The 25,324-nt window shown below is 38.7% G+C and overlaps 1 protein-coding gene across 11 annotated transcripts in view; it reads left to right on the forward strand.

The window, feature by feature from the left end:
* ELAVL2 (ELAV like RNA binding protein 2) overlaps positions 1–25,324 on the forward strand; it is an 88,543-nt gene that overhangs the window by 19,316 nt on the left and 43,903 nt on the right. For 7 of the 11 annotated variants that reach the window (XM_056514514.1, XM_056514517.1, XM_056514520.1 and 4 more), the window contains exon 2: positions 21,983–22,073. The exons of the other annotated variants lie outside the window; for them this stretch is intronic. In XM_056514514.1, coding sequence (XP_056370489.1) covers positions 22,002–22,073 — 72 coding nt within the window. In that variant the 5' untranslated portion in view covers positions 21,983–22,001. The remainder of the gene's footprint in view (positions 1–21,982; positions 22,074–25,324) is intronic. 11 annotated transcript variants of the gene reach the window in all.

Raw genomic sequence — 25,324 nt, forward strand, 5'->3', positions numbered from 1 at the left:
CATTTTTTGTAGTCCTTCTTCTGCCTTGTATTTTTCAGACAGCTTTCTAAAGCTGATGTGTTATTAGCAATAAGTTGTATTAACTTCAGCTGTTTTAAAGTACAAATTGTGTAATTAATCAGCTTGCTAGCAGATTAAAAAAATGCACAGAATTATTTTTCCTCCCTCTACATTAAGATATAAGTGTGTGATTTTTTTTTTAGCATTTTTGACTGGCTAGTTTTAGTTCTGTTTTTCATACTCTTAACAAAAAGTGATATAAAATAAATATCTGTGAAGAGCTTCAAAATAAATTGTTGTGATGTACTGAAAAGTTACCATGCTTTTCATCTTATCGAAGAGAAGTTAATATACTTGTGTTTAAAAATGCAACTTGGCTAGTAGTTTAAAATAGTGTTACACCATGAGTTTCTTCTGCAGGATGTTAGGCTATAGTTGGAGACTTAATGTGCTATGGCGTGCATGGTTTGGTACTCTTTTTTTTAAATTAGTGTTTTATTTGTAATCTACTTTCCATAATGTGAGTTGTGTGACAAGGATGCAGTACTTACTAGAGATCTGGTTTTGGAAAAGCTTTGGATATCCAGTACCAGCTAAGTTCTTGTTTTGAGGACTTCCCTAAAGAATTTCGTGTCTGGTTGGTCCAGTTATTTTTGACCTTGACAGAAAGTAGATAACCATCAGATATATCTAGAGTTTGATTTTGATCTCATATCTCTAGTGGAAAAACTTTGTACTGCCTAACAGTTGTTTGGATAGAGAAAAAAAAAACAGAAAAAAAACCTTGCCTGTTTCAGAGGAGGAGTAAAGTGTATTTGTAATCAGTAACATCCTCTAATAAAATGGTGGGGACTGGAGAATGTTGATAACTGAGTACATTTGTACTAGGCTTGTTATCTGCTAGAAGCTATCACTAAATCTCAGGGAATGTTTTTGCCACAGCTGTCTCCTCATTATTTTTGCAGCCTTTGACCCAGAATGTTTTGGTGGTAAGAGTTCTATCTGCATAAGCTTGTTAGAGAAGCTCATTTTCACCGTGTTCAGGTTTTAATGCTAACATAATCCTCGGGGTTCTAATCTGCATGCAAGACTGCTTGAATTGTATTGGAGCCTGAAATTATATTAGGTAGCTCTTAGAGAGATGGCTGTTTCTTTTCATAAGTTTGTGTTTTAGTTAAGAGCTTGATGAAAGTAATCCTGATCTTTATTATTTCTTGGAAATTTTGTCTGCATGCTGGCATTTATCTTTTCTATTTGTGTTTGACATCAAGGATGCTGCATTATGGCTTTCTGTCTGTGAATGGATGTACCAGTAAAAATTACAGATAATACTAAAAGTGCAAGTAATTTTCTTGTTACAGAAATAGCTAGGTGTCTTTTCTGAGTCAGTGCTCTAGTATCACTCCTCTATTTTTGACAAACTCAAGCATTTTATCATCCTAAATTAAATTAATTCTAAATAAAGGACAAAAATACTACTGATGAGACTAGAAATAAACTTCCACAAGTTTTTGAGCTCATCAAGAAGGTTTTGTAGTACTTGTCAAAGTCACCCCTATAAAAACCATAAAATGGTTTGAATTGGAAAGTACTTAAAGATCATGTTGGTATAATCCCCTGCCACTTTCCACTATACTAGGCTTTTCAGAGCTTCATCTAGCCTGGCCTTGAACACTTCCAGTGGTGGGGCAGTCACAGCTCTGGGCAACCTATTCACTTCATAGGTGCCTCATCATCTTCACTGTAATTATTTTCTTCCTCATATCTAAACTAAACCTACCCTCTTTCACTCTGAAGCCATTTCCCCTTGTCTTACAGTACTTGCTCTTGCAAAAAGTCCCACTCCATCTTTCTAGTAGGCTTCCTCTTGGTGCTGGTCACCCCAAAGCCTTCACTTCTCCAGGCTGAGCAATCCCAGTTTCTCCTAGTTTTTCTTTGTAAGAGAGGTCCTCCCTCCGTCTCTCTGGCAGACTGTGGGCCTTCATCAGTCTTAACAGGTCATGTCCTTCCTGGACTGGGACCCCAGAGCTGGATGCAGGGTTCCAGGTGGGGTCTCACCAGAGCAGAGCAGAGGGGCAGAATCCCCTCCCTCCCCTGCTGCCCACGCTGCTTTGGATGCAGCCCAGGACACGTTTGGTTTTCTGGCCTGTGAGTGCTCCTGGCTGGGTCATGTTCAGCCTTTAATCCATCAGCATCCCCCAGGCCTGCTCACAGGGCTGCTCTTGATTTGTTCATTCCCCAGCCTGTGTTGATACATAGACTTGCTGTGACCCAGATGCATCACCTTGTACTTTTTCTTGTACCTTGGTCTCATGAGATTCCCACTTTACGACCTTGCCCAGGTCCCTCTGGATAGCATTCAGCTCTATTTTGACAAGTTTAGCCATTGAGAGGTGAGAAGAAGGAAGTGGTACAGCATACCAAAGGCATGATGATTAGAAGTATCTTTATATCTCTGGGTAGGCTTTGTTGAAAATACCATAGATTCTGGGCTGTTATTGCATGAGAGATTTGTCTGGGGTAGAGTTAATTTTCTTCACAGTGGCTAGTATGGAGCCATACTTTTGTACAAAATATTTATGTACTCGTGCTGAACACAAGTACTGCTACTCTGATGAGTAAATTGGGGGTTTATGGGAGCTTTTTGGGGGAGATACCACCAGGACACTTGACACCAAGTGACTGAAGGGGTATTCCAGATCATACGACATTCTGCTTAGTATATAAAGCTAGATGAAGGGGAGGATGTTTGCATTTGCAGCTTTTGTCTTCCCAGGTAACCATTACATGTGATAGTGCTCTGCTCCCCTGGAGATAGCCAGCTTAGCTTTTAGTGACACAGATAGGAACTCCTGTGCTTTAACAGGTTTTGATTGAAATAGGTTATTGTTGAGTACAAGAAACAGCTATTTCCATAGTAAATAAGGGTTATGAAAAGTAGAATATGGGTTGAAACCTGTGTTAGGGTAGTCTTTCAGAGTAAGATTGGGCTTACAGCTTGAAGAAAACAGGTCCAGTGACCACATCCAAGCTTTCATGACTCTTAAGTCTTAAGCTCAGAGGAGAGCTGGCCATCTGTTTTAGGTTGTCTATAACTGTCAGTGTTTAAATAGCTTCATTGTGTGCCAGAATTTTGAGTCCTGTGTACCAGTTGAGCTGAGCAGATGCAGAGAATAGAAAACAGAATCAAAGCACTTTGGCAGTCTGTACAAAAATGAAGTGTTAAGAGCTAAAGAGAAGTTACTATTTTGTGCCTTATACCCATTAACACTTCCAGTAAGTTTGAATCATTCATTATGTGAGATTTCCTGGTTGTGAGACAGTGTTACCCCTGTATGACAGATTGTGCTGAGGAGGAAGGTGAGCATCTAACTCAGTGAGGCAATGGATTGAAAAAATCCATATAAACAAACTTGAATGCCAGTGAAATACTTGATGCATGAAATAAACTCTAAAAACTGACTTAATAAAGGGATTGAATAGGGTGGTAATTTGGGAAATGTGAAGTTGGATGCTTGACATATCCTGGCCTGGTTTCCTTTTTTTATTTTTTTTTGAGGTTAAGTGTCTTTTCAGATACAGGGTAGTAGGTTACACAGTGGGTATCTAGTAGGTCTGGACTTGAAATTATTTTTTTTTTTCGTTTACTCAGTTGTTTCTATATGGAAATAATTGCTTTTAAAGTGATTTCCATGCCCCCCCACCCCAGAGAATAAAGGGGAGCTTTTAGAAGTCTCTTATGTGACAGTTTATCTGGATGCGGTTGTTGGTACTTGTATATGAAGATTAAAGGAAACTTACTTGAAGAAACAGCTTGTCTGTTGCAGCATTTCTTGTGCCAGAGGTTTATTGGAGCAGTGTCACAAAGCAAATGGTTTACCATAGATTTGAGACATAAAACTGATGCTGGTAATTATGAGTACTTTTGATGCCTCTAGATAGCTGCTGGTTATCTCTGTCAAATTTGAGGTTTTTCATACTTGTGCAAACACAATACAGTTGGACTTCCAGAACTTAAGGTGAAGAAAGTGTTGTCATTTTATTTGGCTTACAGTTGCAGGTGGAATGTCAGGGATTATTGGTATGAAAAGACAAAAGAGAACTGCAAGGCTGCTGGACATTTCACCTGAGAGTGCCTGGGATAGTTAACCCATAGTTATATGGGGGGGGGTCTTATCTTCCTGGTTTGTAACTTTTGGTGAATGTATACTGCTCATAACAATTCAGGGGGGGTCAATGTCAAGTTCTGACTTAGCTCAGTGCCCTAGGCACAATGGAGGTCTTGTGTGGCAGCAGTGAAAGAAGGGCTCTTAGAGCGCTCAGACTAAGGAGAAATGAAATTGTTGGACAGATGTGTTAAAGTCAAATATAAAATATTGGGTATCTTGGATTTTGCACGGCTAACATGTGAAATCAGATATGTCTATATTCTGCCCATCTTTCAGGGAAAAGTCTCTTGCAAGCAGGTCATGGAGACTGCTGTTCATTTATTCTGGACTTCATCAAACCACTGAAATGGGTACTGTTCTAGCTGTCATGACCATGAGGTGGTTCAAATTATTTTCACCCATAACAGAAAGTTAGAAAATTACTTCTCACTTAAACCTGGCAACAGTCTCCTTGACTTACTCGCTTTTCAGAAGTTGAACAAAATACTCTGATGGTGAAGTAGTTGGGGCGTGATAATGGAGGGTTGAGTCTCTTTCATTGCATTCTTAAAATGATTTAAATTTTAGTAAAGCACTAGTGGTATGGATAATGCTATAATGGAATCTCAGAACAGTTAGGTTGGAAGAGACCTCTGGAGATCGTCCTGTCCCAACCCCCCTGCCAAGGCAGGGTCACCTAGAACAGGTGACACAAGATGGTGTCCAGGTGAGTTTGGAATGTTTTCATGCTTCCCTGAGCAGCCTGTTCCAGGGCTCTGCCGCTCTCAGCGTGAAGAAGTTCTTCCTCATGTTGAGATGAAACTTGTGTTTATGGCCTTTGCTCCTCATACTGTCGTTGGGCACCACTGAAGAGTCCTGCACCACCCTCTAGGTACCCACCTTTGAGACACTTTTATGCATTAATGAGATCCCCTCTCGGTGGTCTCTTCTGCAGACTGAGCAGGCCCAGTTCCTGCAGTCTCTCCTCATGAGAGATGCTCCAGGCCCCAGATCACCTCTGTGGCCTCCTCTGGACCCCTTCTGGTAGTTCATTGCCTTGTTTTCTACTGAGGAAATCAGAACTGAGCCCAGCCCTCCAGATATGGCTCCAGCTAGGGCTGAGTACATGGGAAGGATCGCTTCCTACTTACATGGATGTCATTTCGTATCCTTTGACATCCTTCCAGATCTTCTTGGTCTTTTTCAAATTCTTGAGGTAGATTTTGGTGTTGACATTTTAGGAATGAAACAAAGAGGTGGTGGAGCATCCCTTGTCAGAGATGCTCAGAAGCTGTCTGGACATGGTCTGGGGCAGCTTGCTCTAATTAGCCCTGCTTGAGAAAGGCAGTTGTATCAAGTGGTCTCCAGAGGTGACTTCCAACCCTGAATGATCACTGTGTGAATCTGTGGTTTAGGTGGTCACATATTCTAAGAATAGTGTATGTGATGCTTATTGTGCTGAATTTCAACTTTGGAAAAATGGTGTGAAACAGCACATGTCGTTGCTGGAGCAGGTATGGAATTAGAAACATGGCAGGGTCTGCAAAGTCAGGCTTGCAAGTGAAAAATCTCTTGTCTGTGTTGTGTGTAGATTCTTTAATCTTCTCTAGTAATCCAAATTCAGCTAGCAACAAGAACAGCAACAAAACAACAGCAAAAAGAAACCAAAACAAGAAAAAAAACCCATCCACAAACTTGTTGAATTCTGCTTTTTGCAGGTGAATTTAATAAATAAAGGGATCAAGTATTTCTGTTGTTTCTTACTAGGATATTCGTTTTTTTCTCTTTTAATAAGAATACAAAGTTGATGTGATAAGTTCAAAAAGTTCTCCAAAACCAACTCTCTAGGGGTAGAGAACAAGTGTGATATGTAGCCAAGGTTTCCAAACAAGGTAAGTAATCAAATCTAGATGGTTTGACTGGCGACTCAGTAGCCATTGACAGTGTTGGGATGTGTACTGGGTATAGAAGCCATTTCCCTTAAGCTGTTGAGACACACCCACTTAGAACAGGCTGTAAGGGTTGATAGCTGATAGCTTTTTTGAGAAACATATATGAAGCTTTCAAATATGCAAGGCTTGGAAGTCAAGATTAGGTGTAAATAGAGGGCTCCCAGCAACCTTGAGCTCACCTGATGAAGATTTGTTGTTTTCTTCTTATTACTTCTGTTGTATTGTATTGTGCTTTAACATTTTATGTCAATTTTTACTTGAGATATCCTCCTCTTCTTGATGCATCTTGTAAGTATGTATAATAAAATGCTAAGTTGAGGCTTCAGTTGCTTTATTTTTAAGCTTTCAGAAGCACGTGTGTTTTGCTCAAAAAACTTGACTTGTTTTCTTTCTGGTTTATAGTCTTGTACAGCATAAGTGTTTGGGGGACACAGCTTCATGGGGTGAAGGAGTTTGTTTCATGGAGGTGGTAGCAGGAGTCCTCCATAATGGACTCCCAAGATCCCATGCTTATGTGCTTTTCAGTCATTGAATCACAAACACTTGGCTAGAAACCAGAAGGAACAAGCAGTCCTAGAAGCAGATTGCTCCCCGAGGTAAACAGAATCTGCTAGGTCAGCTTACACTGGTGCAGTTTATTCTGGATCAAGTAATCTAATTGTGATAGGCTTGCAAAACAATTGATGCCACTTTTCTCCACTTGCTTTTCAAGTGCACTCTCTCTGCCAGCTGAATTATCTCTACCACTTACTGCTTTCTTAGTTCTCTTAAAAGATTCCTGCTGCTTCTTTTCTGTGCCTTGTTGCAATAAAGGCAGAAATTCACCTTGAGAGTAGACATCTTCTTAGTGCCTCAGAGAAGAGCCTTGCTAATAATGTGTAGCTAATCCACTTACTGTAGTGGATTCTGTGGAGAAATATAACAACCTGTATTTTGCATAAGCTAAATAGAATGTAACAGACTGGTATGACACTTATGAGACTATACCACTTACTGTTTTTTAAAATACTGGAAATAATAGTACTTTTTGTGGATTTTTTTTTCCCCTCCTCTGCCATTTTACATTAATTTTTGAGTTACTATTTAGAGACTGTTTTTCACCTGACACTGCTGTTTGTTTTGGGACCCTGTGAGAGGTGGTAGGGAGAGAAATAGTTGGTACCTGTGTTGCAAGTCAGCTATAGGAAGGGACACAACTGAGCATTTCTCTTTTTTTAAGTTCTCGATGAATTAAGCGGTTTGGAATTGTGTGAAAATTGAAGGGGAAGAGGAATACATGAGAAATTCTGGGGGAAACATTTTCTAATTTTAGCCTGTAGTGCTTGGGCATACTAAGATATTTCCAAAATGCCTGTTAGTATCTCTTCCTCTTAGAAAACTGTTTAAAGGTGCTGCTGCTGTGTGTTAGATCTTGACGTGTGGTTAATTTACCTCTTTTCCATGAGGTTTACTGACCTTCCTTCTGAAGAGTTTACTTAAGAATGTTGACTTAATTGTACATTTTCTTTGATAAATGAAGTAGAAAGCTCAACACTCTCTGTACTGTTGCCCAAATGAAAAAAGTCATTTATTAACTTCCTGGAACAAAACACTTTTTCCCTCAATCATTGTACCCTGTGTGTTTGCAAGTATTTACATGTGTTCTGCATGCTTCTGAAACAAGAGTACAGCTGTTGAGTAAATTGTTGAAGTTTCTTGTTTTCAGTGTGTCACTTTTCTGTTACCAGAATTGGTAACAGAATCTTACTTTTTTTTTCTTAGACAGTGAGTTTTGAAGCACCTGGTGTGAATTTGTCTTAGTCAAAGCTGAAAACATTGAGTAGCTTCTGAGGCTTCTGCACCACATCCCTCACTTCCCTCTCTCCTTTTTGACATACAGGGAAGAAGGTGAAGCAAACACATTTAACTTAAATCTTTAATACTTCAGTTTGCTCACTGTGCTTTTTGATTTATTTATTTTACATACTTTTCTGTTTGAGACTGGAAAACTTGCACATGGAAAAGTACACCTGAAATTTTGGAGAAGGATATGGATGAAGCTCCTGATGGAACCCTGGTCGTAAAAAAATGAACTTACGCTTACTAGTATATCAAAAGCCAAATTCCTAGTGGGGAGAACTGATGATATTTTAGAGAATTAAGCTTGGTTTTAGTAATCTATCACTGAGACTTCATGCACTATACAGATTTGCTCATTTTAAATAAAACTTTAACATAATTCTTTGTGGGAATCCTATGTTATTTTTTTGTGAGTATGTAGTGGTAATGCATAGGTCTGTTTTTAACTGATATTTAAGCAAGTTGCATTAAGATTTGAGGCTTTTAGATGACCCATAGTCACTAGTTGTAAAGATGAGCTTCAAGACCTTGCAGGCAGCTCAGGGTGTTCTCCTGTCTTCCATGTGGCAGACTGCAAATTCCTGTATCAAATTCTGTGTATGAGTTACCATTACAAGAACTCTGTAACCCTTGTTCAGTGTTTAAAGCAGGTGAGTACTTCAATGAATGCAAATGTTTTCTGCTAGCAGCTGACTGAACATAACTGTACATAATAGCATACCCTGCCTGATAACCTCTTGATAGTACATCCTAGAAATTACAAAGGTGGGGGGAGATGATGTTGCCTGTTGGTTTTGTATGCTTAGCTACACTCAGAGTTCGTTCAGTAGCTGATGCTGAGCACAGCCAACTGAAGGATGCTGAAAACTTGGAGGGTGTTGTGCTGCTGACCTCTATCACTTACTGCAGTAATAAGCTTTTCTTTGTGGTTCCTTAGGTGCAGTTTCAGTGAATTAGAATCAGGTTAAGTAAACTCAGTTTATATTCTTTGAATGTTCTAGGTATTTTTGTCAAAAGTTACAAGCTTGCTTTCTTTTCAGGTCCTTACTGGTAAGAATGAGTAGTTAGGGAAGCTAACAAACTCTAAAGGAGTCACAGTTTTTGAGTTTGAACTGTTAGTTCTAAAAAATATTCCAAACTGCTTTTTCTTTATGCAAGAGATAAAAATCATCTGAGGAACTGGGAGTTTGGAGACACCCATGTGATTTCTCTAACCTCTGATACATAACAGTCTAAAAATAGTTGCCATATGGGATGTCTTTATTGTGAGGACAGCCTCTGCTGGTTGAGAACCTTTCTGTGTTTAAGTACTTTCTGTGCCTAAACATTTTTAGCTGTTATTTAAGTGAAGTTGTCATATGGCTTTAAATGAGAGCTGCTGTCGTTGTCCAAAGATGTTGAAGAAAAGGGAGTTATTTTCTCTGAATTTAATAGAGATGGTTACGGCAGTGTTCTGTGTTCTTCTCTCCACGGTGTATTTTAGATCTCCGTTAAAAACAAATGGAATAAATAAATTGATGCTATGCCAGTGGAAAAAAGCAGGAAATTAAGACTAATACCTGTCTATATTTGTTTCAAGCCTTTCTGTTACAGTTGTTTAACCTTCTAGCAACCTACTGAGATTCTGTAGGTTTGGCGGAGGTTATTCAGAGATATGTGTGCCAAACACTGCTTCAGCAGTTCTTCCTTGTTCTGCAGGGAGTTTAGACAAGCTGAGACAAATATCAGAATACTTGATAGTTCTTACATTGAATCAATTTTTCAGTAAGCTGTTATATACAAATAGAATAATTCTTATGAAGCAATTGCTTGTCTTTTTAAGGTGTGCAGTAAAGAAAGCAAAGTCTAAATTTGTACACACTTCTGTGGCAAAGGTTATAATTAGTATATGTAGTGTCTCATATTTTTCCTCTTTGAGTTTGCAGTAAGTTTGGGAGGTAAGTTACCAGTAGTCTATTTTTTGCAAATGAGAAAGAATTACTATATTAGAAGCTCTTTTCATAGCCAGTCAAGTGATGCTTGATGCAGGTCCTCAGTGTCAGAATGCTGCTGTTTTTTACTTGGATAGTATTCCAGTGTTACCCTCCCTTTGTCCTTTTTTCTTCCAGTGTCATAGGTATTAAATGGTGTGACATTCAACTTTGTGACTTGAACTTGGACTCAATCTTTTTCAACCTTTCCGTTCATTGACTTCTTATAAGTCTCTTCAACATCAAATGCCAGGGCTTTGGTATGGTTAAACAAACTTTGGCAGTCACAAGATTAAAACCAGTGTTTTTTAATATTTTTTTCAGAAATTCTTAGAGTTGTTAAGGTTGGAAAAGACTTTCAAGGTTATTGAGTCCAGCCTTTGACTAGATGTGACCTTGTCAACTAAACTGTAGCACTAGATACCGGACATTTTTTTGAGCACTTGAAACAATTGTGAACTCTACCACCTTTCTGGGCAGCCCATTCCAGTGTATAACAATCCTTTCAGTGAGGCAATTCCTCCTGATGTCCAACCTGAGCCTTTTTCTGGCCCTACTTAAGGCCATTTTTTCTTGTCCTCTCGCTGGTTGCCTGGAAGAGGAGACTGATCCCCACCTGGCTACACTCTTTTTACAGGTAGTTATGGAGAGTGGTGAGGTTGCCCCTGAGCCTCCTTTTCTCCTGGCTAAACCATAACTCTTCCATCTTCTCATAAAACTTAACTCTCCAGGCCCTTCACCCAGCCCCTCTGCACTGCTCTTGACTTGCTCCAGCATCTCTGTGTTTTCTTTAAGTGTGTGGCCCAGAACTGGGCACAGGACTTGAGGTTCTGTACTATCTCTGATACAGGCCAGGATGCCATTGGCCGCCTTGGCTGCCTGGGCACAGGTTGGGTCACATTTAGCAGATGCCAGTCAGCAAGCACCCCGCAGGTCCTTTTCTGCTGTGCCGCTTTGCAGGCAGTCTTCCCTAAGCTGCTGCACTGCCTTGGCCCATGGATCCAGCCTGTCCATGTCCCTGTTCAAAGCCTTACTGCCCTCCAGCAGATCAACACTCCCACCCACTTGGTATCACTTGAGAACTTAACTGAGGGTGCTCTTCATCCATTCATCCAGATCATAGAAAAAGGTATTAAACAGGGCTGACCCCAGTACTCACCTGTGGGGAGCCCCAGTGGTGACTAGTTGTCAACTGGATGTGGCACTGTTCACCACCACTCTCTGGCCCTGGCCATGCATGCAGCCAGTTCTGCAGCCAGCAGAGTGCTCCTGTCCAACTTGTGGGCTGCAGCTTTTCCAGGAGAAATTGAAACAATATGCTGCAGTTAGCCTCAGTTAATTACTCTTGATGTGCTCTGTTCTTCATGGAGTAAAAGAGCTGTAATGCAGCAAAATCTGCGCACTTGGACGTCTTTTATCTGGGAGAGTTTTGCAGAACTGACTTGCAGGTTAATGTGACTGTCCATTTTGTACAGTATTTATGCAGTAAGGAGAGCTTAAATTCATTTTTTCTTTAATGGTGCTTCTGGGAACTCACTCTTCTAGTATTTTGCCCAAAATCAAAGAATAAAATTTTGAAGGTTAAAAGTTGAACATTGACTGAAAGGTGCATTTAATGTAGAATAGTATAAAATGTTTGCAGAGTGAATTAAGTAGATAAAAACCCTATTTGACTTGTTGGTTTAAAAACAGCCTAACAGTCATGTCTTCTTTAATGCTGTGTCTGTATAATGGGATAAAGAAACACATTTTTGATCTTTGAGTCAGAGATGCACAAGTCGTTAGTACCAGGGCTTCAGGACTTAGAGATGCTGGTCTTTGTTTAGGAAATCAGTGGAAAGTAGTTACCTGCAGTGTGAAGAAGGAAAAGTCCTGGCTTTATGGCTGTGGGACAATATAGCACTTCAAATGATCCACTTTTAAATTTTGTTTATCCTGATTACAGCTCAATTTCCAGAAGTGGGTGATTCTTATGCATGTGTTTTTATGTTCTTAGTTACACTGTTCTTTTTCTACCTAAATTGTAGGCAGAAAAGTTTAAGTCTGTCCAACTGAATAGTGTGAACTAAACACTTCCTGATATGTTTTAGAGCTAGAGTGCTGACATTCAATGACACAGACTTCTTCAAGCTTATCTGCTTTTATTATAATATAAAGGATCTGTTCTAGGTAAGCTGGGTGGCACTTCTTTGACAATGGCATCTAAGGAAGTTCAACTCCTACAAACAAAACCAAATTATGTAAGTAGTGTAAATTTTATCTTTTTAACTGCTTTGGACTCCTGTGTATATTTAATGGGACTAGATGAGGCAGCAGATTAATTCCTCATGTCTGATACCAGCAAGGTTTTTAATACTGAATATAGCACTTTGTTCAGATTCCTCCAAAGCACTGATGCCTTCATCTCAGCATGTTGTCGTGTTTTGATGTTTGGGTGTTTTTTCCCCTGCTATAGTAAAATGCATTCTTGACTTTCCTGGTAAAATGTAGTTGTAAGTATTCTGTAGTTCAGGTGATGCAGTATAAACTGCTGTTATCTTTTAAAAAAGATGAAGTGCCAGGAGGGAAGAGGCATATTGTTTCTGAAACAGTCTTCATTAACTTACTGTTTCCTGTGCACACGACAGCCAGTTCTCTGCCCAAACATGATGTTCAGCGCGTGGAAATGAGACTTCCATGTTTTGGAAGTCAGCTTCATTATGAAACAAAGGCTAAATTCTTCTCTGTGTTAGAGTTTGTTGCAGTATAAAATCCATCTAGTTTATTTTAAGATGGTCTTCAAGACTTGAGAAGTCAGCCTTTGGGTGCCATGACAAATAAAGTGATTTGACAGATCCCTCTCTTATGCTAGAGATAAACTAAGACTTAGCTTTCTGATCCCAAACTTATGTTCTGGGTGAAAGAAGCTCTTCTCTGGTGTGTCAGAGTAAGTGCATTTCTGTAGTGAAATGATAGTGAAAATATACAGGTTATAGAAAGCAAGCATATTCTAAGTCAGATGGCATCAGTATCATATTTTTCACCTGTTGATGTTCTGAAAGTAATTTTTTGGTTTACTGTTGTGTATGTATCCTTTTCCAAGCTCTTTCATTGTACTCTAGTGTGCATTACAGCACACTTTGGTGCATAGGCAACTTCCTAGAATTTAATATGCATTAATAGAGGGCAGAAAATTTTAAGCTTTTTCAGAGCTGTTGGTCTGACTTTGTTTATCCTGTCATGCTATCTTTTAAGACTTTTTGCCATCTCTTTCACAAACAGTTATCTTGATTTTCCTTTGATACTGAAATTTGAAGATGTACACAGGGGAATGTAATAAATTGTCGAAGATGTAATTTCAATTATTTTGGAGCTCTGTTATAGTGGCATACATCTGTGGCTGTTTCTTTTGTTACTGAGTTAGGCAGATAATTAGTTTTATGGTGAAAAAGGTTATTCGGTCAGTTTTTTTGATACAGTGATAAATACCTAACTGAAATAATCTTTTTGAAACTAATTTGAAAGAAAATTGCCTAATCTAGATTGTGTTGTTACAAAATTTAGATTTCAGTAATATATATATAAAGTAAGACACAGATAATAGAAATGTCAACTACAGAATTATATCAAATTTTAGTTTTAATAGACTGGGTATAAGACAGCATAGAATAATATGTGAAAGAATAAAGCATGAGAGTCAAAGTATGTGGGTTACCCCATGTAAGGTGCAAAGGTATTTTAAGACAATTTAGTGATGTATAGTTGAATGGTACTTGGACTACTAGAGAAAACTGGGAATGGGAGACAAACTAGATACAACTTGCCATGAAGAAAAGGTTAGAAGAAGGAACTAGAGCATGTGGAAGCCAAGTGGCCCCAGAAACTTTGTATTTATGGACAGAATAATAGGAAAATCTGATTACCAGTCTTAATGATGATGTATTAAATTACTGACAGCTTTAGCAAACTGACATTTTGGCTTCTTTATTCTTGAATTCATGTGTGAAAGAATTTCCATCCCCTGAGGTCAGAAACCTTAAAACCTGTGCAAGGTTTCTGTGGTGATTGAAAGCAAGATAGACTATTTTAAACTAGCAAATCTTTTAAATATTCATTGCTCTGCATGTTTAGTTACATTTTAGAAATAAAGATTTCTGCACGCAATACAGCACAGCATATGGGTCAGTCATGTTATGTCTGTGTTGCATTATTCATTACTCATGGTATATCAGGATTAAGAAATAAAAGTTCTGTTTATCTCCTATAGAAAACCTTTGTACTGCTTTCATGGAACCTACTCCAGTGACTACCTACTCCAGATGGGGCAGGATGGGAGAAATCGTAGCTCCATTTAAGCCAGGTTTTTTTTTCTTTTCACTGAAAGATGATTAACTTGAGACCATTAAGAACACTTTTTGGAGACTGAATAGTCAGTCATTATCAATTTTGAGAGTAAACTAGCCTTGACCATGCATTTTTGTATTACTTCATTAGGAATTGTTAACAAGAATGGCTTGTTGGCATTGATTTGAAGTCTTTTTAAAAGAACGCATAAAATAGTAGCCTTGTTTAGTAGGAGAAATCTCATTTTCTCTTGACTGAAGAGAGCAGAGTATGCTGATTGGAAGTGTTCAGTTTGAATAGTGTTTCCTTCTTTTCTTCCAACCCTTCACGCCCAGCTGTGAAGAAAGGGGAAAAAAAAGGCAGGTGAAGTCAGTTGTTGTCACAAATCCCTGTTCTTCGCCTTCCATTCTACTTTGAGGCTCTTCACCAAAGAATTAAACCAAGCATTTATTATTTGAATAATACTTAACCTCTAAGATGTGATCCTAGCCATTTAAGCAGTTTTGGGCGTCATGTCCAAGGCTGCTCAGGTAGCTTGTTCACTGTCATCTGCTGGAGTGCAGAGTACCTGGCAAATCCCAGTACCCCTTACCCTGTATTGCTAATTGGGCTGTTGTCCTAATGAAGATCTCTTCTTCCCCAGGTTTCCTCAGTGTTAATTAGAAAGAATTAATGTTTCCTGGGCAAAAACTACTTGATTCTATGTGAAAATAATGGTGCATGTTTCAGTTTGGTTTGAATACTTTTTGTGTTACACATAAGCTTTGCTTGTCATGACTTTCGGAGCTGGAAGAAGGATGCTGTGACATGTCAGGCCACTGATGATCTGAGCTAATGGAGACATCTGAGTGTGTAGGCCTTGTGTTGCTGTCCAGCCTGATACCACTTTGATAGTACTTGTAAAGATGGGTGTAGAGGAAGGGAGAAGCATGGTGATTACTGGTTTCTGATTTTCAACTTCTTGCATTTTCCCCCTCTTTGTATGGTGTTGAGGACGACATTTTTTGAGCTAATTATGAGTACACATGAAGGTTTAAGGGGTAAGGATATTTAATCATACAAATTTTCTCTCACCTGCATTTGAGCTAAAAGTTCCCTGCGAAAGAAGTAAAACTCTCCTTTTTGGAGGGAGGAAATAGGGGGGATTCATCCTGCAGTTTGAAGGGTAGGGCTGTGATGGAGATACCAGGTTCATGCCCTGTGGATCTGCTGAGGTGTGCCCTCTGATGGAATGTGTGAGATGGGATGCCTTTTGGGACTGACCATCTCCCCAGTTTACCAGTGAGCTTTGAGCAAGGAAAAGCCAGCACAAGAAAACTGTTCTTCTAACATTTTCTTCTTTATCCTGGAAGATTAATCCTGTCATCCATTGTTGGGCTCTCTGTTGCAGTGAAGACAGTGGAGTTCACGAGGGACAGAACCATGCTACCCTTCAGGAAGATGCACCAGAGAGTAAATGGAGTCCTGTGTGGCCTTGAAGTTGACCCATGCTTTCTTGATAAGGAAGAGCCTATTTCTCTTACTTGTGGTTTTTTGATTTATATACCTCTTCAGTCAGACTAATTTGATTTGCTTCCTGTTCTTCTCTGTTGGTAAAACATCAGCTTTTGAAGTTGTCAGTGGGGAAGAAGAGTGCAACTGCAGTATGAAAGAGGGGAAAGTTTTACATGGCCCAGCTGGAATACTGAGCTAAATGCTGAAAAATTCAAGTAGGCATCCTAGCCAGTTCAAGTGGATGTTGACTTTGAAACCCTTCAACCTCTATCGAGTTGCTGTATTTGAAGAGTCATCATATTGTCTCTTTTCACCCCACTGAATCTTCTGTTTTCTTGTGTTGGTAGGCTTGAGAGGACTGCAGATGTCTAAGGCTGAAGGGAAGCGTCTGCAATAAGACGCAGTTACGTCTTGGAGAATACATATGCATTTTGACAGAGTTGTATTGCCTTGGAGAGCTTTTGCTAGAAGGCTGGGAGAGAGAGCTAACACAGGAGACTTGGACAGCAAATAAGAGCAGTAAAGCAGTTGGCAAGATTTTGTGGCTGGTAGAGTGCAGTTGAAAAATTGTCCCTGTTAAAAATCAGTCTTATTTAAAGTATTGATCAAGTACTGGAATTGTTCACAGCTTATTTATTTGAGATCTGAATAGCTGTTTGTGTGATCCAGTCATCGTTTTGGTGAAACTCTTTCTGAACATCAATATTGGCTGTGTTCAAGCAGTGCCAGCTTGACAATTAGTTAAAATTTCAAATACAACCAAAGTAATCACTTTGCTTAGCTGGCTTTGAACTTTTTTTATTGAAAGAGAGCAATGAAAAGAGAGTGTAATTTTGTTGAGTTTATTTTTTTTTTTTAATATGACCTAATTAGTAATGCATGTTGATGCTGTCCTGCTCAGAGAATTAGTTATGTTGGTAAAAGTGGTTGTGTCTAAATTTACCTGAATAATTACGAACATAAAAATGGTTATAGTTTATTGGAGTCTCACTTGAACTGATCTCTTAATGCAGTGGAGGTGCTTATTTCTTTACAGAAGACTGCTAGAGTTTATCTTTCTTCTATGGTTTCTAGTGTAACTTAAGTTACCCAGCTGACAGGGTAATTAGTAATTTCTGTTAGAATAGGTCCTTTATTTTTTCTAGATTGCCAGCTAATGCCCTTGCCTTGTTGTACCTGCTTTTTTGTTTTTTTTTCAGGACCCCTTGCAATTGTTGGTTGGCTTCATCCCTAATGCAGAGTAGCTTTAGTAGGGCAGTGTTTAGGGTATCCTAATATTCTTAAGTATTTTGCAGGAATGTTAAGAGTTTACAAAAGCACTTTATACTGAGTGAAGACATTTTCATTTAATCTGTGTATACATTTTTATTGTTCCTACAAATATTTACATGCAATAGATAATTTGTGCTTTCTTGCTTCTGACCTTTTAGTGTGGTCACCAGCACTACTGAGCTCTTTCATGCCTTTACTAATTGCTGTTTCTTGTTCAACTGTCCACAGTTTTTCAGTTGTCTTATCACTGCTTACCTGGAATAGGCAAATCTGCCTTTATCTCTTCATTTCTACTTCTTGAAAGCTTCTGTAGATAAACTTCTGCAACAGCAATCACAGGGGTAAATTACAGTCCTCTTCCCTAAAATTCATACGACTTTTTTTTCATAAGTTTTCACTTACTTCAACTCATCATGACTTTAAGGCCAAGATACAGAAATGTTAAGTGGTATTAATTCTTTTGTGGTTCATTGAAGAGTCAGTGTGAAAAGATTCCCCTTCTAAACTGCCACTTTAGAGAGTCTAGAAATTGCTTTTTATTGTTGCAAAGGGCTCATGCTTTTTGGTCTTAATTGCCTTTGTTTAGATTAGTAATTTTTTGAGTTACTTGAAGATTTGAGACTACCTCATTATCAGAAGAATTTTAAGTTTCTTGTGAAGTTTGTCTTTCATCTATTTTATCAAAGTTCTTCCGTATAACTTTGCATAAATCAAGAAGTACTCCTCTGGTTTGTTCTTAGCTGCACAAGTTCTAACCAAGCAGTGCTCTGATGTAGTTTGTGCTGCATATTTTTAAATAGTGTAATGCGGAGAACAGTAGATGAGTGTACATGTAGATTGGGAAGGGCTGCTAGTGGAGAAATGGTGGTTTATACTATTAAACAAAAAGTGAGAACAGAGATAAAGCCTATTTTAGACTCAACAAGCACAAGATGTGCTGTTAATATATGTTGACCTCAGAGCAATTATCAAGCTTTCCTTGACAGCTATCCTCCTTGCAGGGAAACTGAAGGAGTAGTGTTTTGTTCTGACTGGCAAGGTTGTTAACTTAAGATGTGCCTCTGGCCTGTGTGTGCCTTTACCCATAAGGGACTTTGGGATGTTCGAGCAAGCTTTTGCATATGCTAGGTTGAACAGTCTCTATTACCTCTTATTTTACAGCTATTTTGAGTGTGCATAAATTAGTACTGTCCCTTTACGTATGCTTCTAAGATACTTGACCCTTTGAAAAAAAGGAGTCCTTCAATTTAACACTCCAGTAAAGATAAAAATCACTATAGAGGAACCATGAAGAATTGCATCTATTCAAAGTATCAATAACTCTGCACTTAAAATTTTAATACTTAATTTTTTTTTCTGAGTTCTGTTTTTTTAAAGCAAAATTTGGCATCTGTATTGTGCCAGGTGTTACTTTTCAGTGAGTCCTCAAATAATACTGATTTTTTTGTAATTTTTTTTAATTTTTAATTTAACATGTTTAGCAATAGTCCCCACAGAAAAGAAACAGCCTATCCTTGTTAAAATGCATTAATTACTGTTGTAAGTCAAAGTAGATGGAATAAATCCTCTGGAAGGAGAACAGCGTCATTAAAAGCGGAGACCAAAGTTCTGGTTTAGACCTTTCTGTCTGGAAGAGATAAAGAATGATATACGCAGCCAGAGGTGGTTCTCGTTCTGCAGTTTGGTATTATGAAATTTGCTTGTCCAAGTGATGATGTGTTGTAATTATTGCATGCTTCCACTGCACTGGGCCACAGGACGGAACAGCAAACACTAAATACTAAAGCATGCTCTGAAGGCTTCCTGGTATGTTAGCCTTGAGGAGAATCTTTACGAGCACTTTTACATCTCTTAGGACTTTATCAAAGGAATTGTGTTAGCTGTGACCTTTGAGGCTGGAGTTCCAGCTTGGGTTGTCTCTGAACAGTGATAATGTACTGAAGTAAGCAGATGTGTGCAGTATCTGCTCTTAAATTCGGAGCATAATCACCTTTGTGATAATACTGTTTAGAAGTATATAATGTAATTGTGGCAAGCATCTGTGCAGTGATATTTTTTTTTAGTGCAGTATCTGTAAATAGAATTAAATTATATATATAAAACCTAAATAATTTCCCACTCAGCAGTGACCAGGATGCACAAGTATTAATTGAAACAGGTGGTAGAAAGACTTCAGAGAGAAGTCTGATGCACTGAATGTTTCTCCCTAGCAGCTATATGCATGTGAGGCAGTAATGGTAGTTGAAGGCTTATCTGCCTTTGGTTCTGTCTCAACGCAGCCAGGATCAAGCCTCAGATTCGTTCTCAGGCAAGCATGAATAGTTGAGTCTGTTACCCACCAAAATACCTGTATTGAAGGGAAAGTTAGTAGCTAAGCTTCTTGATAGCTCCACTATATTTTCTAAAGCTCTCGTATAAAAATCTGCTGTTATAATTGGAACTGTTCTATGGCAACCAGAACTAATTGCATAAACCATATGGCTTTTGAACTTCTGATGTCTTTTCTCTTGAAAAACAAAAAATCCTACTTGCTTCTCTGCTAGGCAAACCTTACTCATGACTTGCTTCAACTGCAACTAATTAGAAACTGGCATTCAGTTAATGCCATAAACAGTGTTTAAGAGTGTTTGGGTTTAAAGTCTTATCTGTGCTTGGTGAACTAAAATTAAGTTTATTGAAAGATAGATGGCTGCCGTGCACTGCATGTTAAAGAGAACTATGCAGTTTGCAGAACTGAACAACTATGTCTTTAGTTCTGCTTCCTTTCAGCATTATCAAGAGAAGAGCGGATTTACTCAGTCAACTTGACTTCATTGTTCTCCTCTAAATCTCAATGTGTTTTAAGACAAACATGTCCTTAGTAGGTATAGAGCCCTGTTTCCTGAACATAATGGTTTTACAGGGTTTGCATGCTAAACTATTTTAGTAACCTGAACTGTAATACTGTCTCTGAGGCTAATAGTCAAAAACTGAATTAACTTTTTTTTTAATGGGTGCTGGGCATTCTTCAATAATTTAGTATTTTAAAATTGTCTGGGGGGGAGGGGGGAAGAAAACTCACACCTTTAATTCTGTGTTAATGTACTGGTTTAGTAGAGTGTTAAAGCAAAAAACTCATTTCAGAAAGCTTTCTCTTTTTTTCTAGAATGAAATTAGCCATATTTAATACTGTTCTTAGGTCAGAAGTGTAAATAAAACGGTAAGAATGCCAGTTTTCCAAACTAGATGTTAGAGAGCCACAGTCTTGAAAGCAATAAAAACGGTAGAAGAACTGGTAGAGCAAAATATGTTTTTGGGACATAAGGGTTTTTTTTAGTCAGAGAACTGACTTGCATGCTGATTGCAAGTACTGTATAGAATGTTTCAGTGAAGATAAATGTGTTATGCAAGCTGGAAGTACTTCAACTGACAGGTGCTCTTGGCTTTTTTTGAGAAGTGCTGCAGTGCTTGAGAATGGTGAAGTCTCTAGTGACTACACTGTAGTCCTATACAGACAAGTAAGCTGTTCTATTGAAGTTTTCTATCCACAGCCTGTGGTTCGCAGGAAACAAATAATTTGTGGGGGTCACACTGCTTTGCTGAGAGCGATAGAGATCCAAATACATCATCTTGTGCACATCACTACAGTCTCTGTAGGATAAGAGTATTGGAGACTGCTATTTTAAAGCAGTCTTCTTATTCTTAATAAAGCTTGTCTGGATTTAAATCAGTTTAGACCTCCAGATTTTATTCATGTAGTAAGCAGTTCATCAAACATATTTGTCTGTGATCGGTGGAGAGCTTGAGAAGTGGTTACTGTTAGTTTTGGGTTCAGACCACAGAGAATGGTGTGCTAACTTGCAGTAGATACCAAAGCCTTGGTATTTTGCATAAAAAGGTGATTGAAGGTCGTTATTAACCTCCTAAGTTAGAAATAAAGACCAGACATGAAGTCTGCTAAGCATATGGACTTCGGTGACAAACTGATGTGAAAAGTAACTTTGCACCATTTTAAAACAGAAAAAGTTTTGAAGTAATCTTTATAAACCCTGGATGAGCAGCCTTCTGTAACCTAAGTCTTTCTTCTGTCAGGTTTAGACTTAAATCTGCTAACCGTGGGAAGAAGGATCTATTGACTAGCAACAGTCTTAAGCTGTGGCAGTGATCAGCAACCTTTCTACTTGTTCCTGTTGTGGTTAGATTTTACATCTGAACTACCTGTAATCATCTGCAAATGGCCTGTTAGCTTTTGTGGTATCCTCCTAGCATTGTTCAATGCAAATCTAACTGAATTTTCGGTGATGTTTTAATTAAAACAAAGAACAGTCTTCTTGGTTACCAAAATACTCCTATGGGAAATGCTTTCATTTTGTTCCAGTTATTCCACTTGATAAATCCTTGACTCTATTGCCACTTGTATGTGCAGTGGTGCTTCTAAACAGCTGTTGCAAGAAAACTTAGTGAATACCATCTGGACAAGGTTTAATTTATCTAATTTTCAAAACCTAGGATTTTAAGAGTGGACTGGATTCTAACATGGTACTTTGTCATCTTTATATATTTTTTTTTTTCTTGTGGGCTGGGAAAGATATGTAAGGGGGACCGTCTTTCAGTAGTGCATGACCATCTTGTGTGCTGGTGGAAAATCAACTCACTGTATTTCCTATCTTTCCTCTTCAGTCTTGAAGATTTAAAAATTTGTTTTGTGGTATAGTTTCTTTTAGGGGTGGTGTGGTACTGGAGGTTATTTCCAGGGTAGATGCAGGGGTAACTAGACTGCATTGTCTTTTAAATCTTCTTTAAAATAAGCATCTTAATTCGCATAACAAAAATAATTTTTCAACTGAATTTTTAAAGATTAGATTGGAATTGCCTCAAATCCAATTATGCCACACTGCATGGACATGCTGGGAATATAAATGCAATTACTGTAAATTTGTACAAACTGATTTGTTGCATTATCTTGCTAATCTAACATACAGTACTTTTTGTGTCCATATTGCAGACGGCAACTCCAAACTAACATGGCAATCAGACTGTGTGATGTGGCTTCTCTGCTTAGAAGTGGTTCGTGGGCAGCAGAGCCTTGGACCGGGGTCTGTGGGATTTTTTTTAAATTCTGTAGGCTACTTTTATACATGCTAATAGTTAATAGTTAATAGTGCTGAGGCCATACCAAAGTCTTTTAACCTTCCATTTGGAATACTAACTCACATATATGGTTTGTTATAGACTGTAGGTTGTGTTCCTAATCTGTGGGATACTAAGACAACTTTTTCTGCAAAATGATGATCTCCTGTAGAAATTACACTGCAGTGGCTTGCCTTTCTTCTAATGTCAATTAGATTTTAGTACTAATTAAAAATACATGGTGAATAATTGAAAAGGAGTGTTGTACTAAAATGGTTTTGGTATGGTCTGAATACTAAATACTGAATACTAAACTTTGAAAACCTATATAGTTGGTGTTTTATGATTACTATTTTAAAATTATATTTGCCAGTCTATTCTAAGACTTTTTTAAAAACTGTAAATTTATTTCTTACTATTTTTGAGTGAAAAATATTTAGTACTTTTCTTTTATGAATAGTTCTCTTTAGTCCGTTAGTGGGGTATGCATTATTTGTAAACCACATTAGTACCACTTTATTCAGAGCAGATGGTTCTATAGCTGAGACGCTGTAATTTTCAGCACACACAGGCTATTGCAGCTGTTCACTTGAATGTTGCCTTAGGATTCCATTCTTGCCACCTGAACATGAAAATAAATGTGCAATTAAGAGAGTTTGTCCTTGCTAAATCCTAGTAAGTTTGATCAATGAGCACTTCAAATCTGAGAATGAAACACAAAAAGGGGAAAAAGGCAATCCTACAGAGCATCAGAGCACAGCATTTTTAGCTACTACCTTTAACAGCTATGCTAGTATTTTGAAAAGTAATTTACCTTAATTGGGATCATCTACTTTATCATCTTTTCAGTGGACTTGTTTCATCAGTGCCAGGTGCACTTGGAGTTTGTCACAAGGGAAGAAAATGTTGTTCCAGTTGCAGCTCTTCAGGAAAACTAGATCATGCTTTTCTAATGAGTGCTCTTAATAGATGTATCCCCTTTTTTGCATTGTGCTGAAGTAATCTCTTGGAAAATACTTCTGTATGCAGAACACAGAACATAGAAATGTGTTCCTAGGAATGTCTAAGTTGGACTTTCAGTAAGAAACTTAACTTTCCCCCCTCTTGTATTATTAGTAAATTCAGTTGTGCAGTCTGTGAACACAGCTGTTTGGATATGCAGTGATTGCATATGGTGCTTTAAACAGTACTTCTAGGACAGACTCTTCAGAGATCCTGATGTTGCTCTGTGATTTTACAAGATGCTTTTTTATGACAACTCCTCTTAGCAGTTTAATTGAGGCTAAATTTCAGTTATTGATGGATTTCTTTAGTGAAGTTCTTGTGTTGAAATGTGTATTACTGGAGAATGAACTTACATAATTTTCTCTTGCATGTTATCCTAAACAGTTGGTCTCAAACAGGGTAGGCTGCCCAAATCTTAGATACTCAGACCACAAATCCATTGCCTTTACCAGCTGTTGCCATTCGGTCACTAACTGAGGTGGCAGAGAGTCTTTTGTAGACGTGGTAGCTTGTACAAGCAGTCTGCTAATTATTTCTGTTTCATCTTGTAGTCATACCGTCAGTTACTTTGGAGTGAGACGTGGTAGAATCAGGCTGGTTTGAGTTGAAAGATTGTCTCTTAATACACTTGCCGTGAGCAGGGATGCCTTCCACTAGATCAGATTGCTCAAAGCTCCATCTGACCTGACCTTGAACATTTCAAGGGATGGGGCATCCACAGCTTCTCTGGGAAAGTGCCTTGCCACCCTCACAGTAAAAAATTTCTTCCTCATACATAATCTAAACCTACTCTCTTTCAGTTTGAAGACATTCCCCTTTGTCCTGTTCATGCTCTTCAAAAATGTCTTTTTCCATCATTCTTGTAATCCTCCTTCAAGTACTAAAAGGTCACATTTAAGCCACCCCAAAGTCATCTCTTTTCTAGGCTGAACAAGCCTGATGCTGAAACAGCATTTTGTCACAAGAGTCTTACTTTGTCCCTATAATCCAGGCCCTCCTCTGGGCTCAGTCTAAAAGGTCCATGTCTCTTTTTATACTGAGGACTCAAGAGCTGAATGCAGGGTTCCAGGTGGGGTCTCACCAGAGCAGAGCAGAGGGGCAGAATCCCCTCCGTCCCCTGCTGCCCACACTGCTCTGGATGCAGCCCAGGATGTGTTTGGTTTTCTGGTCTGGGAGTTCTCATGGCTGGGTCATGTCCAGCCTTTCATCCACCAGCATCCCCCAGTCCTGCTCACAGGGCTGCTTTCAGTCTGTTCATCCCCCAGCCTGTGTTGATACTGGGAGTGTCCTGACCCACATGCAGCACCTTGTACTTGGTCATGTTAAACCTCATGAGATTCCCATGGGCTCACTTCTCAGACTTGTCTGGATGACATCCTGGCCTTTGGTGTGTCAACAGCCCCACTGAACTTTGTGTCATCTGCAAACTTGCTGAGGGTGCACTTGATCCATTTGTCAGTGCTATTAGTCCAGTTGTATTAGTTATTAGTATTAGTTATTGGCACTGGTCCCAGTATGGACCCCTGAGGGATGCCACTTGTCACTCATGTCTGTTGAGACTCTGAGCCATTGACCACCTCCTCTGGATGTGACTGTGCAATCACTTTCTTACCCCATCTATTAATCTGCCTATAAATATTCTCCATTTTAGCGATAGATGTTGTAGGGGATTGTGTCAAGGGCTTTGCTTAAGTCTAGATGGATAATATCTGTAGTCCTTCTGTTGGAATCATTTCATCACAGAAAGGCCACTTGACTGGTCAGACAGGACTTGTCCTTGGTGAAGCCATGTTGGCTGTTTCAGGCCACTTCCTGTTCTCCATCGGCCTTAGCACAGGATCTAGGAAAATCTGTTCTGTGGTCTTCCAGGCACAGAGTAGTTCTGCAGTGGTCTAAAGGTAAATTAAGGTCGAGATTCAAATTTAGCAGTTCTCAGAGTTCAGGCAAGAGAAAAAATAAGAATGAGGAATTGTCAATTTTGTCAGTTAAAAGCATTTAGAAACCTGATTCCAACCAGTGGTGAATGGTGACAGAAATTTGACATGGATGTTGTCAAGGAAGGTGTATTTTCCCAGCACATTCATATATCCTCTAAATATCTCTTTAAAGTACTAATTTTGTTCTGCTATTTCTCATGAGAAGTATTCTTTGGATACAGTTAATGCCTACCTCTTCTTGAAAATAATCAAATGCTACTTCCTTAAAAGCTGAA

This window comes from Oenanthe melanoleuca, chromosome Z, assembly GCF_029582105.1.
Source record: "Oenanthe melanoleuca isolate GR-GAL-2019-014 chromosome Z, OMel1.0, whole genome shotgun sequence".
NCBI lineage: Eukaryota > Metazoa > Chordata > Aves > Passeriformes > Muscicapidae > Oenanthe > Oenanthe melanoleuca.